This window comes from Camelus dromedarius, chromosome 4 (genome assembly GCF_036321535.1).
Source record: "Camelus dromedarius isolate mCamDro1 chromosome 4, mCamDro1.pat, whole genome shotgun sequence".
NCBI lineage: Eukaryota > Metazoa > Chordata > Mammalia > Artiodactyla > Camelidae > Camelus > Camelus dromedarius.
Window position 1 is genome coordinate 22,048,460 of NC_087439.1, and position 15,378 is coordinate 22,063,837.

At 34.6% G+C, this 15,378-nt stretch overlaps 1 protein-coding gene across 4 annotated transcripts in view; it reads right to left on the reverse strand.

Moving 5' to 3' along the window:
- LRP1B (LDL receptor related protein 1B) overlaps positions 1 to 15,378 on the reverse strand; it is a 1,592,931-nt gene that overhangs the window by 112,822 nt on the left and 1,464,731 nt on the right. For all 4 annotated transcript variants that reach the window (XM_064484732.1, XM_031451350.2, XM_064484731.1 and 1 more), the window contains 4 exons: positions 10,383 to 10,512; positions 8,627 to 8,733; positions 8,157 to 8,289; positions 2,020 to 2,142 (listed from right to left, as the gene is read on the reverse strand). In XM_064484732.1, coding sequence (XP_064340802.1) covers positions 2,020 to 2,142; positions 8,157 to 8,289; positions 8,627 to 8,733; positions 10,383 to 10,512 — 493 coding nt within the window. The remainder of the gene's footprint in view (positions 1 to 2,019; positions 2,143 to 8,156; positions 8,290 to 8,626; positions 8,734 to 10,382; positions 10,513 to 15,378) is intronic.

Below are 15,378 nucleotides of genomic sequence, written 5' to 3' on the forward strand. Positions count from 1 at the left end.
AATTATACATGGCAACTTCCTCTTTCTTGCCTCCTGTATCCAATCCATCATTTGATCCAATTCATTTTGCTTTTTCACTTACATTCACATCTGTGTATACCTTGCTGTCATGTGCTGTCATTAATTTAATCCAAACTACCAGTATAGCTTGCCTTGAATGCTAAAATTATTTTAACTATTCTTACTTCTTTCTGTCCAATATCTGTGAAATATAAATATGACTATGTGCATCCTTTGTTTAAAACTCTAGTATTTTTATTGCTTTCAGGCTAAATCTAAAACTCTCTAGCAAGACTCACAAGGTTTAAGGTGTCACTCTTGTCTCCTCAGTTTCATCCAATACCTGCCTTGCTCTTGTGCACACACACCTTCCAGCGCCTCTAGTCAGCTATGGTTTGTGCTACCTCAGGGCCTTTCTATGTCTTGTTTCCTTTGCCCACCATGTGGTGTCATCTCACTGTATCCCTTTCACCTCCTTGGCAGCTGCATATCTCTCAGACTCAGACTCAGATGTTACTTCTCGTAATCCAAGATTGAATAAAAGCCCTCTGTTCTATATTCTTATAACTGACTATACTTTTTCATCAATGCATGTATCAAAGTTTATAGCTATATATTTTTTGTGATCATTAATATCCCTCTTTCACCCGTTTGTCAGCTCTGTGAAGTCAGGGACCATATCTGTTTCTCTCATCATTATAGAACCAAAAATAACCACAGTCCCTAGCTTAACAAATATTTAATTAATAAATGAATGATGCTTTCCCACACATTGTTCTCTCTGCCTGTGGTGCCTTTTAGTCCAGATCTTTCAAAACCGTAGCTTTCTGAATTTTCCTTTAGTCAGAGTTCATCTTGTCCCTCTCTGCCTTGTCTTTACGTAATTCTACTATTGCTTGAAACAAAATTTATGGAAACTATTATTTTTCCAGCCAGAATAAGATCTCCTTGTCAAAGAGAACCATGTGCTGTTCAGATTTCTTTTATCCCAATTACTTAGCACAATCTCCGGCACAGCGTAGCCTGACTCAGTGCTGATGCTGATGACTGAGGGAAATGCAAAAACATTCACGGAATTGAGCTGGATGATTTTACAAGTTTTCCAGCAGCTGGGCAGCATGTCACTAAGAATCACTTCCTGGCCCTGGAGTTCGGGAGGGGTGTGACTTTGTAGCCCCACATAGTTAAGTAGTTTCTAAACATTACCTATTCTACTCACTAGATTTGTGCTGAAGTGAAATAGAGAATAGGAAAAAAAAAAAAACATAGTTTATAAAAACATTAGGTTCTGGCTTGATATTGGTAAGGTAATATTTTTTCAAGTATTATGATTCAGAAGCAATATTATCTTTGGTGATTCTCTACAGTTCATTTTGTAAGACTATGTAGAAGAACTGAAACTGAAACTTGGTTGTATCTCTCATCAGTTGTACCTACAAAGAACAGTTCTCCAAATACCGTCTTTTTCGAGTGTTAACTCATTTTTAAAACAAACTGCTTCCTTGTTTCAGAATTTTTAATTCAACTGTAATATATATACAGACATATATCTCTATATATTCATCTCACGTCTCTGAATAACCTCAGTCTCAGTAGTGGGTGACCTGTGGAAGTATGTGATTTTATTATTTACATTTTGTCCATACTTATGTGTCACAAAATAAATAAAATTGTTTTAGCCTAAAGCACCAGTTTGGTATAAAGCTAAGGTCCTTATAGGAACCTTATTCAGTTCAAAAGGTCAACTACCCTAAATCCTGCTAGACAGATAACAATTTCTTCTGAATATGGTTGACACGCGAAAGTTTAGATTAAGGAGGGCTCTCTAGAAAGTCATAAACTCTGAACAGGGTGACCTCTTATTAACTGAACAAAAGCTGTATCTGTGGTGACACTTCATCCACCTGACCCCAGGATGGTAGAATTTGTGGTTCACCGCACCACATCACTGATCCATGCCAGTGCATCAGATCAGGAGTTGAGAGTACAGCCAAGAGCCACGTGAAATGCCATACGTACCACACAGGTCAGGGGCTTCGTCAGAGTTGTCTCCACAGTCATCTTCTCCGTCACACACCCAGAAATGTAGCTTGCACAGGGAATTATTGCAAAGGAACTCATCCGCTCTACATATATTTCCTCCTTTATTTTAAAACAAAAAAGAGACAGAGAAATGTAACATAATTTCAGTGAGCAAAACATATTCCTCTAATTCTTAGCACAATATCTAGTTTCTCATTTTCTTATGTTTTCTTCCCCCTGTATAATACTAGGCACACATAATGTCCAAACTTTTTTTTTAAAAAGGTATTTGTTGTTAACTTTTCAAAACAATCTGATACCACCCTCATGTATGTCATATTTTCTTTAGAGAATACTGATAACAAAATGATACAATAAAGTTTTCTCAGATATAGTTACCTTCCATTTCATATCATTTCTATGCTACTGAGTGTAAAAAAACTTAGATTTTTAAATAATACTAATTTTTATTATTAAAAAAATTATGCTATTCTGGAAAGAAAAGTCACTTTAAAATTATTAGATAATTCAGCTGCATCTGGAAACTTAACAAACTGAACCATTAAAAACAAAATAATCAGTAAAAAGGTTTTGCAGTCACAGAAACAATTTTATAAAAGAACTAGAAGCTGATGACATGATAAAATAGTTTTTCTTACAAAAATTGTGTAATAGAATACCCTATTTTTGTGTGCATTTTTTAAATGTTTGCATTCTTTCTCTCTTTACAATTCAATAGAAAATATCAAGAATACAGGGACATTCTAACTTAAGATTAAATACATGTGCCACATGCAAAGAACCCAAAGACTAGTAAACTTTAGTTATATATCTATATATGCAGTAATATATAGAAGAAACAGCAATGGTTAGGGAGTTAGAAACTTGCTTTGTTTTGCTTTGGAAAAGTGTATTAATTTCTATGGGACTCAACATCTTCTTATGTTACAAAAGAGCTATGGCTAAGATTTGTAAGGTCATATTTGCAAGGAGTACCAGGGGAAACAATACAAAGAAACTTGATGGGAATTTAGAATTAAGATTAATTAGACTGCTCTCAGAGAATTGTACTACCAATTTAAATTTCACATATAGAATAAGAAGTATGGTTTCTATATTGGTGAGATTTGATGATTGAAGTTATTAACATATTAAAAACAGATTATTATTAACAAATGGAGCTGTGGAGTAATAGTACTCATCCTTGAAAGCCTAGAAAATACCAAGAAAGAAGCACTGGTTCATTTTGTAAATGCACTTTGGAAGGAATACTGTGCCTAGGCGTGTCAGGGTCAAATAGCTCTTCTTTTGACCTTTTGGGTTTTGAATTTCACACAAATCTCCAATAATTCACTTCCAGTAGCAAAGACAACTTAGGAAATGACAGAATCAGATATGTATGTCAGAATGATGACAGTAGCTACAGTGTGGAAAACTCAGAAATGAAGACAATGGTGTAGTAACCTATAATGAAAAAGAATATGAAAACGAGCATACCTATGTATATGTACGACTGAACTATTACGCTGTACACCACAAAACTGACACAACATTGTAAACTGACTATATTTCAATAAAAACAGAAATGAAGACAGTAGGAGTAAAGCCAAGACTGGAGGAAGAAGACCAATGTGATATGTGGACACATTTAAATGGTTCTGAGAATAATTCAGCAGACAAGGTAAGGTTGAGGATACAGCAGAGAGAAAAGGTGATAAATATAATGCATCCCTTGAGAATGCAGAAAGTGTGATGGATTTGAGATCTAAAGCAAACTAAAAGGATTATCCTTAGACTGGAGGTGAGACAGGTCTTCCATTTTAAGAGGAAGGACGGAGGAAAGGCTAGGCACAGCTATATGCTTTTTATGATTTTTACCATTACTGTGAAGTAGAATGTGAGAAAGAAAATCAATTTTTTAAAACTCTGATATGGTTAATTGTAAAGAGAGATGATTACAAATAAGTAGGTAGGTTGCTTGGAATCTTCAGTGATAGTTGAAGCTGAAGACAAGAATTTGCAGTGATATCAATCAGAAGAGTGCTAAGTCATCTTGCAAAAATGCTTAACAGAACTGGTACAGCTTACACTTGACATCTCTGGGGACTAAAAAACTCTAAGATACAGATAGAGGCAGGTCCTTGCTAAGCCCAGCATGGTGAATCCCCACGTGGGACTTCTGACAGCACAGTATCTGGCATTGAGATTCTCCTTTCTTTCAAACATCTGCAGTGTGCAGCTCCAAAATGCCCTAATTCTAAAAATAATCTCAATTATCATGATCAATGCAAGAAAATATACTGCTATTCAACAATTCTATGTCTGAAAACAGTAAAAAGATAACATTAAAATAGTAAAAAGATAACATGTCTTTAGTATTAAAGAAATAAATATTGGTGTGAGGTGAGTGTTGGCTTAATTCAATATCAAAATCCATAGAATATAAAAAAGAGCTGTATTCTTTCAAAATAAAGATTCTAATGACTAAGTTTCATTGCATGTTCCATTTTAAAATGGATTAATTCAAACAGAATTTGTGAACTCTGATTATTGAAAAAAAAAAGAACACCTCTATACATCAGTCTTGCTAAAAGGAGAAAAATGAATTCCCGAAGGGATCGCATTAGATAACCTTATAATTTTCCCCATTAGAGTGTTGGACATTCCACTATTTTTATTAAGAAGAAGAGAAATATAAATGAAACCATAATTGCAACAGAAAGGCAAATGTTTGATGATAACCTACTAAGGGTTTCCTATTTGACTAGGAAGAATTTACATTTCAAAAAATGCACCAGGGGGCCACCAAAACATCTAAAGTTTAACTTGAAAAGCTTATTTTGCAATGTCATGAAGCACACATAAACAATTTTAAAAAAGTATAATTTAAAGAGATTCGGTGGATTAAAATCCCAGTTTCTTAGTCATGTTCTTCATCAGCTCAATACGAGGTTATTAGAAAAATAGAAAAGTATATATTAATTAAACAATAACTATGTCTAAATATAATTGAACTCTTGACAGTTTCATAGAAACCTGGACAAGTGCATTATCACAGAAAACAAGCATCTAGAATTTTCATCTCAAATGGGGTTGAGATAAGCTTAAATATATGATAATATTTTATAATTTCTATAAATAATTACACATTTTTGAGCTGATGATTACTCAAGAGAATAACTCTCTATCTTTGCCACCGAAATTGCTATAAAGAGTAAAGTTTGAAAGCTCAGGCCAAAATAAACACCAAGTTTCCTTGAGGCAAAACGTTTTATCTTTAAAAATGTGAATGTTGCTTTTAATTCCTTGTATTTTGGGTTTTAGTCCTTTTAAAGTAAACCAGTAAAATTGATTCAACTGGAAAAAAATCTCTTGTTTATCCTGCAGCTGTCTTACCTTCCAGCCCCCAACACTTAGCCCCCGTTAACTCATGTGTCCAGATTTGAGATGAATGGAAGTAACATGTAACAGAAGAGATGTTTATTCTGGCATTTTATTTCCTCAGCACCTTGAAGTACATTTATCCAATACCTAAACCACTTCCTGGAAGTAAGTCAAATACTAGAAATCTGAACTTGGTCATGCCTTGAGGTACATCCATACAGGATCAAATACTTTAACCACCAACATATTTCACTGGAATTTAATTACCTCGCAGCAAAAGAACCCAGGAAAAGTGAGAAGCAGGAATAGGGAGGGGAGGGGAACTTTGACATATTTCTGGAAAATGGTTGAATTAATGACTCTCAATTCTTTGTGAGTCAGTAAGCTTAAGCATTTAATAGAGTAATTTTAAATCTGAAAGATATCTGAGACTTCAAATACTACAATGGTCAATTTTTTTACTTTCAAGTTTGTTTTTTTTAGGCTGGAATTCTTTGTTCAAATATACATTTTCAAAAATAAAATCCATTATTTAAAAAGTGGATAAATCCTGATGGGATTCCCACCCGATCCCACATACATACTCACTTTCCAGACATTTTTACAGCTCTTGGAGACATTTCCCTGCGACTGCATTTGATGGTATGAACACATGACCACAGACATGTTCATGGAGATAAGACAAAACTTAGATCTCTGGGTCTCATTTCAGTACATTCTCTGTGCTAGTACAAGGTTCAAATCCTATCACCCTTTCCTTTTCTTAATATTAGAAAACTCCTCAGAAGCCTTGGCAAACTTCTCATCATGTTTAGTATTAAAACCAAGTTCTATGGCATGAATCCCCAATTACCTGTGGTCTTTAAACAGCTCAGCTGTCCCTCACCAATGTGACTTTGTACATAATGATCCCACTGCCTGAAATGTATTTCCTCATTTTGCTTGCATATCAAAAAGCTCACATTCCAACAAGGGAAGCTTAGTCAAATAATACAGAAGTAATTTTATTAGAAGGAAGAAGTATCAGGAATGCAATCAAAGGGTTCTTAGGGAAATTCTGAAAAAGACTGCAGTTTGGTTGAAGACATAATAGTAATTGAGATGGACTTAAAGAACACATACAATTTTTGTTGGCAAAGGTATTGAGATGGTGAGAATAGCAGAAGAATCAAGAAAGATGTTCAAAAGCATGGAGGACATTGCTAGAATATTATCTTCCAGTCTGGCTAGGATTTATGACACGCAAAGAGGAGTAATAGACTATAGGACTGGAGAGGTGAATGGGATCATTCCCTTGTAACCGTGACTGTAGGTTGTGTTATTTGTATCTACCAGGAAGGAGGAGATTTGGGGAAAGACTGACATAACCAGAGTTACACTTAAATAGATGAACACAGCAGCAGTGAGTAGGATGTACTGGTGACCAACTGGGTGGAATTACGTAAGCCCAGGCAAGAAGCAATGGGGGAAAGAATGAGATTGGTGACAGTGACTGAAGTTGAGGGGATGAAGCTTATGGATTAGGAAATGGAAAATGATGAGTAACTTAATTGTTGTCCCGAAGTCTTTGAATATAAGCTTGTACACGAGTTGGTGCCAGAATACCCACAAAGTTTGCTGTCTCTAGAGTGGCGAATGATAGTAAAAGAGTGTGAGAACTTAACCAAAAGTAGAAACCGTTATTATGTAAGTTTAACTTTTTATGGTTTTCTATAAGGTACTGCAGATTCCAAATGAGAACTAGGATTTCTTCTGCTGAATATAACATTTTGTCAGGTTTAAAATAGAGATATTAGTAAGTCATAAAGGTTTGATCTAATATTAAAGGAGAAGTTATTTTTCCTTGAGTGGCTAGATATTTACAGAAGTAGATACTTTAGATCCATTTAAACTGTGTAAATCTTGAATGCCTGTTCAAATGCCTTGCAACATATGTCAATATCTAGTATCATCTCTATTGATATTCCAGATATTCTAAAATGTAATGCTGATTGACTTTTACAAGTAAGCAAAACTAAATTTTGTATTTAAACAATATATCTAACATCATGAAAATAGTAAGAATGCTGTCATTTGTGGTCATTTTAAGATTCATCCTACAGTTTCTTTGCTTTTCTCTATCAACTCTGAAGTGCTAACAACTGCTGTTTTAACGCTTGACTTACAACTAAAAAGTTATCTACCAGGAAATATTTTCACATAGCTGGAATAAAATGACACTGCAAAACAAAGTATTCTTCCAGACTGATAAAAAAAAATGTAGGTCATTTTCTCACCATATGGTAAGAAGGAAATTTGGGGCACAACTTATAACTGATATATGATCTAGCATATTAGTATATATAACATAGTATACCATATGTTGTTTCCATTCTTTAGAAATGTGGCAAGCAATGTGGAGAAAGATACCCAGAAAATACTTTGGTAGGAGGCGGCTACAGTGCCGTGTGCCCTGGTTCTTCTCGCATCCCCACCCCTGACCCAGCATCTAGTCCAAAGACGTGCTCATGGGAGGAACTCAAAATGCGCTTGCACTTTGGTTGTCACTGTCGTATGAAGACTGACTTACACTCTGTCTGAAAATGATACAGATTTTGACTATTTGGAATAGGTTATTAAGTAATGGAACCAGGAAAAGAGAATAATTTAATGCCTCTACCACGCTCTGTATATATTGTGCACAGCACCTTAACTGTCACTCTTGCCTTTCTCTTATTTATAGACACACACACACACACAAAGTACCTTACCTCGGTCACAGTTTTCTTCGTCACTGCCATCCACACAGTCATGAATTCCATCACAAAGCCATCTAATTGGAATACAGTGGGCTTTATTTTTGCATCGAAACTGATCTTCCTTACACTCAGTCACACAGTCCATCTGTTCAGATACAAATGGGCACTGCAGTTTTCATTAATGATAACGATATCGTCCCAGGCAAAATAAACATGCAGCTGACAGTACTGGAGATTTATTATACTGTGGGCTTCCTTTCATTTTTATTTAATGAGTGTAAACTCTACAAATGACAACGGAGTTTAGTATACAAACAGCATGAAGGTTCAGGTATTTGCTGAAATTGCTGTATTCAGTGTTCCTGTCTTAACATTTTAGACAGTGGTAAGAATCAGGATTCTGTCTCTTTATTTTTATTACATTTGCTTTCCCTAACCTAATTCATGTAATTCAGAGATTTTAATCAAATGATAGACTTTACCTCATCTGAGCCGTCAGCACAATCATATTCTCCATTACATTTCAGAGATGCTGAAATACATCCTCCACTGGCACATATATATTCACTTGATGAGCAAGTAGGAGAAGCTGAAGATAATTATAAAGTTGAAATTTAGATTTAGTGAAAAGAATGAATGGATGATACATAAAAACATACATAAGCATGTAAAAATTATAGATAGTAATGAAAGTAGTTTATACTGTTTGAGCTGTACTCAACATCTGATCTTCAACATTGATTCAAAATATGTTTTACAATATTAATGTATTGTATTAAATATACCTCCTGCTGCAACAGCCTATTCAGTAAGTATTCAACTCCCTAGACTAAAGAAAGAAAGGGCCAAAATAAAACTCTATATCTTCTGTCTCTTTGATTTTGAAGAATTAAATGAATTTTTCATAGTTTTAAAATTAAGTTATTGAAAAGACAAAAGCTTCAAATTATTTTCAAAACTGTAACAGACTTAGTGACCGTTGGGAATGTTAATTCATAGATGGGTTATACAAAGCCAAAAGTGGAAATCTTGGCATGGTCTCATAGACCCCATGATATCTATTTGGATGTGTTGACATAAATGTCATATCTGCATAAGTTTTAAGTTTTTATTTTGTTTTGGGGCTTTAAACATGAATATATGTATAATTAACAGAGTCTATACAATTCAAAGTATTCCTTTATGATACGGAATTTTTTAAAAATATGCATAAATAAGTTACTACCAATATCCAATTAAATTAATTGACATAGTAATGATGACACCTTTCTTGGTCTATGGATTTGAGTTTGCTAAGTTTGCATTCAAACCACTAGGGTTCTTGGCCTTATACTAGACCACTAGGTAGCCAAATGTACTTACATAATGACTTTATGGTCTAAATTGCTTAGTCCAGGGACGCTAAAATGCTTTTTCCTTGGCAGTGTTTGCCTAGTGATCTGTACTAATGAGGAGTCTGAGAATATGTCTAGATTCAGTAATAAAAAAAATGTGATCCATTAGCAACATGGACCATGGGTATGGTAGTGGGACACGGTAATGTGTATGCCTTGTATTGGCTATTCTGACCTAGTCTCTCAAAATATTGCTTTCAATCATGAAACTATGTATACCCATATACATAGATTATCAAATGATTTTCCTCTACTATTTTTTTCTGTAAAATAAGGTCATTAAAATTCCCAAGTATAAAAGTTAACTTAATGAGTATAAATAAAGTCATGCTTAAAGAATAGAAATGTGTAAATTGGGTGTTCCCTCCCCCCATACTCTGGTTTTGCTTCTTAATTTTATTTTTATATTGGACCAAGATGTAAACAGAAATAAGAGACGTCCTTTTTCTCAATTGGTATCACATTGAAACTACTATATTCTGTTTCATAACCTTAATTTCCATAATTGAAACCTAATTTTTATCATATTTACAGTTTCAACTTATTTCATTTTGCTGTCTCATAAAAACAACTCCAAATGGTATGGAAAAATAGAGACCAGAAAATCAAATTTTGGGGAGTAATGCTTGGATCTTGAAATAGTAAGAGTCTTACCTGCCAAAACACTTTCGAAACATATGAAGGGCACACCAGTTAATTTATCTACAGATATTTCAGATTTTTTTCTTAAAAACAGTAAAAATGTGCATGCATTTGCCACTGTTCTATGCTCATCGCTGCTTAAATTTAAATTCTAACCAAGTTAACATATCAGGTAAATGACATACTGCCTCAAGCATTTTACCTGGCTCACAGTTTTTCTCATCGTCTCCATATTTACAGTCTTCATGGCCATCACATTTCCATTTTGCTGATATACACTGACCATTGGAACACTGGAACTGATCTTTGGAACAACTTGTTTCACAATTTCTCTGTAAAAAACAACAGAGACATAATTAAAATTAAATTTTTAGACAAATGTCTGCAAACCCAAAAGACAACTAGAAACCTTGTGTACAGAAACCTGGAAGTGTGGAAACCATGTTTGCCACATACAAGCTCAGATGGTCATATGTAAGCCCATGACAGATAACAGCATTACAACCATTTTCCACTTTCATCTGTCTCTGTGAGTCATAATAAAACAGAGAAATGAAAAAAAAAGTAAGTCTCATGGTTTCATCCCACTAATTAAATCGCTCTAAGTGGATCATTCTCTAATAGACTAATAGATGCCACTTTAATAATTGTAAATGACAATGAAGACTGTGGAGAACTAAAAGGGCTGTAAAATATTTCTAAGCAAGTACATGCAGTTCATTGGGAGGGGGGTGGAAGGATGAATGTGAAACAAACAAGAACCCTAAGGCGAATCTGTTTGGCATTGGCAAAATTTCCCTAGTATTCTCTTTCCTCTTATCCCCATTTCTTTCCCTCTGTACCTGTTCTTTTACAGCTTAGTTATTATTCATATTCCTTTCCCACTCTTCTGGCGTGTGTTCCTAAAGAACTGTAAAATGAACTGTCACAATTGTCACTTTCTGCTAGCTCGCACATAGATTTTATGCGGAAGTTAAACAAGATAGTAGCGATACCTTTCGAGACCTTTCAGTGCTTTATATGAGATCAATGAAAAGGATCCACTAGAAATTTACTTTCTGGGTCTGACCACTCTGGTGGAAATGGGATGCTCCAATGAAATATCTTGCTGGGGCGATGTTTTCCTGTTGCTAAGCAGTTTCTATTGTTGCCAAGATGTACTTGTCTGCGCCTTTCACAAAAAGTGCAGCACTGTCAGCTTGTGAAACTCGCAGTGAGTGAAGCACACTGAACTACTACTCCCTGCTTCTTCCCAGTTCCATCCCACATAAGAAAGAAGAGTTGACTTCCTAAATCCTGTAGTTTTCTTTGCTGATGGCAGTTTAACTAGACTGCCTACCATACAACTGATTTTCTTCTTCCCTTCTTTACCAAAGTATTAAAGATTTACCATTTACTAGTGTTTCTTAAATAAGAATACCAAAAAACCCCACTAAGATTTATTCCTCGTATTTGATAAACTCATAGACTAATAGGAAACACCAGCACCTAAACCAAGAATAGCAATAAAATATACTGTCAAAATAAATGGATATGGTTTTAAACATAGGAATTCTGTAAGATTTTAGGAAAGGCTTCAGAGGAAGTTTAAACAGACATGGAACTATCTGAAGGTTTTCCATGTGCAAGGATAATTAGAAATGTGGTGTATCTGAGGGGTAAGCTATGTAAGGAAGAATGGCATTGGGGAAGCAGCCCTTGCACTGGTTATGAGAAAAAGGAGTTTCACATATTTTGTTCACCACCTTCTTCTTCCATGCTCAGTATTGTGCCTGGGATATAGTAAGCTGGGACATAAGGAAGTTTTTCAGTAAAAACTGTTGAATGAATGATTGAAAGAATGAAGTAGCAAATGTAGAAAATAAGAAATATAGATTAAAATTTTTTGTAATTCAACTCCACTAGGATAGGGATCATGTCTGTCTATGAACCAGGCATCTAACGTCATGCCATGAATAGTATAATAACTACTCAGTATATATTTGTAGAATTAGTTAATGTTTACCTCATCAATAAGGCTAATTCCAGTGAAATAGCTCAATAACCAGTGACACTGGGGTATCCGTATTGACCATAACACAGAAGGTGATACTTCTATTTTTCTATCATCAGAAGATTTTGCTCTATAATAGTTTGAACTATTTGATGCATGTATGTGCCTGTGTGTGTCTATATTTGTGGGATATTTAATTATTATCTTAGAAATTTAAAAGCATACAGAAAACCAGAGAGACTAGAATAGTAAAATCCATGTGCTCAGCATGCATATTTAACAATTATCCACATTTCACTATTCATGTTTCATAATCCTCTCCCCCAACTTATTTATATTCTGAACTATTTAACATAACAACAAAAACAGGAAAAAATTAACAAAATCATAGAATAAAAAATTCCCTGTACATACAAATTTTTCCTTATTTTCTCAAGTACATAAAAATATTGTTTGGTTAAATAAGGATCTAAAAGGCATCTATACATTGAATTTCATTTGAGTTTCTTTTAATGTGTAACTATTTTCCATTTGCCTAGGTTTTTTTTTTTTTTAATGCCATTTACTATTTGAAGAAACCAGGTCATTTGCTCTACAGAATGTCCCATATTCTGCATTGGGCTGATTGAATCCTAAGAATTTTGATGACTTAGCAAACTCCAAAGGGACAATTGAGCTTTTTATTTTTAAAGTATTATTATGAACTCATGTATTTTTATACGTTTACTGCATTCTAATACATTACAGTCTTTTTTTTTTCTTCCTGATACTCAAATTGTCCCTTTTGTCAGTAGAAACCCCTGCAGTTTTGCTCCTTTGTAGTCTGTACACTCTCCCAATAGTCCTGTTTTCTGGCTTGGTAAGATGCTAGTGGCTCATTTTGTCAATTCCCTTTCTCAGACCTAGAAATAAACATTTCTCAAAGGAGTTTTGATTCTGTTAAGGGGAAAATGGTATTTAGAGGCCATGATGTGAATGCCGGGGATAGTCTTTAAAGCTGAGATGTAGAGATGTCATTGGTTTTAGGAGTTTTCAGTGGCAGAGCTAAGAGTATATATTTTTAGGAAGAAAAAAAAATCAAGATCTCATACTTATACTTTTGAATTTAATTACAGGATTTTTGTTTACTTTCATTGTTCTAGATTTATATCTCCCTTTTTTAACTCAAATTTTTTGAGTGTTAATAATATTTTTTAAATTATTTTACATTTTTTAATTGAGTTATAGTCATTTTACAATGTTGTGTCAAATTCCAGTGTAGAGCACAATTTTTCAGTTTTACATGAACATATATATATTCATTGTCACATTTTTTTTTTTTGCTGTGAGCTATCACAAGATCTTGTATATTATTCCCCTGTGCTTTACAGTATAATCTTGTTTATCTATTCTGCACATGCCTGTCAGTATCTACAAATTTTGAAATCCCAGTCTGTCTTTTCCCACCCCCTGTCCCCTTGGCAACCACAAAATTGTATTCTATGTCTATGAGTCTGTTTCTGTTTTGTATTTATGTTCTTTTTTTTTTTTTTAATTCCACATATAAGCGATCTCATATGGTATTTTTTTTCTTTCTCTTTCTGGCTTACTTCACCTAGAATGACAGTATCCAGAGACATCCATGTTGCTGCAAATGGCGTTATGTAAATAACTATTTGAATTACCTTACTCTTAATATACGTGAGATTCAAATTAGGAAAACCAATGTTATTATTAACAATATGTGTTTGAATACAGTTTAAGATTTCTTTGCATTTCTTTATGTCCTTAAAATATATTATACTGGCTGCAGAGGCCAAATATTATATTTTAAAGTCACTTTAAATAGTTCTTATCTGTGTATGCCACTAACTTGGTATCCAATCACACTGATCTAAGTTTTGGGTTTCTTTTTTACTGTTTTGGCTGTATATTAACAAACTAATTCAGTTAATATTCATACAAAAAGTTATCCTCACAATTTTCTCTTTTGCTCCTAGTACGAGAATATCCTGCATGTAATTCTGCTTTCTAGCCATCTGTTCAGCTCACCTTTCTGTCTGTTTGCTTATTTGTTTGTATGTTTTTTGACAATGCAACCTATCATCCTAGATTTTAGAAAGGAAATAGAAATCAACTGTCTATAGCATTAGCCACTTCATTACATATAAACTGTACCAAATGTCTGTAAATGTAGACAAAGACCACCTTATTAGAGTTAATTTGATTCCTCAGGGGCATTATTCAAAATCTAGACTTTTGAATGTGATTAGGGGGACTTTTCCAAGATAGTCAGAGAATGGAGTAGATTTGTCCAATCTCGATGAGAATGCTTGAAGGATTGGGAAAGAACCAGTTTGTGTGGTGGGTTCTATAAATAATAGAGACCTGCAGTGTCTCCCGATGGGGCAGGTAATCAGTGGGTACCTAAGGAAGCTGGATCTGAAACACAGAAACCTCTAGAGCAACAGGGGAGATTCTCCCTTGTGAAGCCTACAGTCAGTGGGAGGCACTCTGGGTAAGTACGTATCCATGTCAGTCAGAGCAGCAGAGCTCCAGGGAGTCGTCGTGCAACAGAAGGAGCCACGATGGCCACTGAGGACTGAAGACCTCATTCCACCTTCATCTCTGAGTGGACTTGATCGCACAAGTGCTATGTTCCTAATATTAACATGGGAAATCATTGACAGAGGAAAATCATGAAAAGTGACTATTACTGGACTTCTCCCTGATATTGGAAAGTGAGGGCTTGGGGTCATTTTCGATTTGATTGAGAAAAAAATATAACCATGCATCATGTATTAATTTTAAAACATCATGGAGTAATTAATTTCTGAAACACAAATACACAGAAGCATAAATAACGAATTGTGAGAAGTATTATAAATGTTAGCACAATCTAAGATTTTAGAATTACCCAGGGAAATTCTAAACTTTTTCACTTAAGCTGTGTGTACAGAGCTTATTATAAATGGACTGTGATTCATCATCTAAGCAAAGCTAAACCTGTGGTTTCATGAAAATTGATGACCCACATCCGAGTCTGTAAGACTGTATCTACTGAAGAAAGAGACTGGGGAGAAGAAACTGTTTAAAATGCATAAAAATATTAGTCCTGACCATAAATACTGCAGCAAATTTATGAACAAGTTCACAGATGGCAAGGGCAGCAGCTATATAGAGAGTAGGGTTTCCAAACATCCTATTCCCAACCCAGCCATTCACC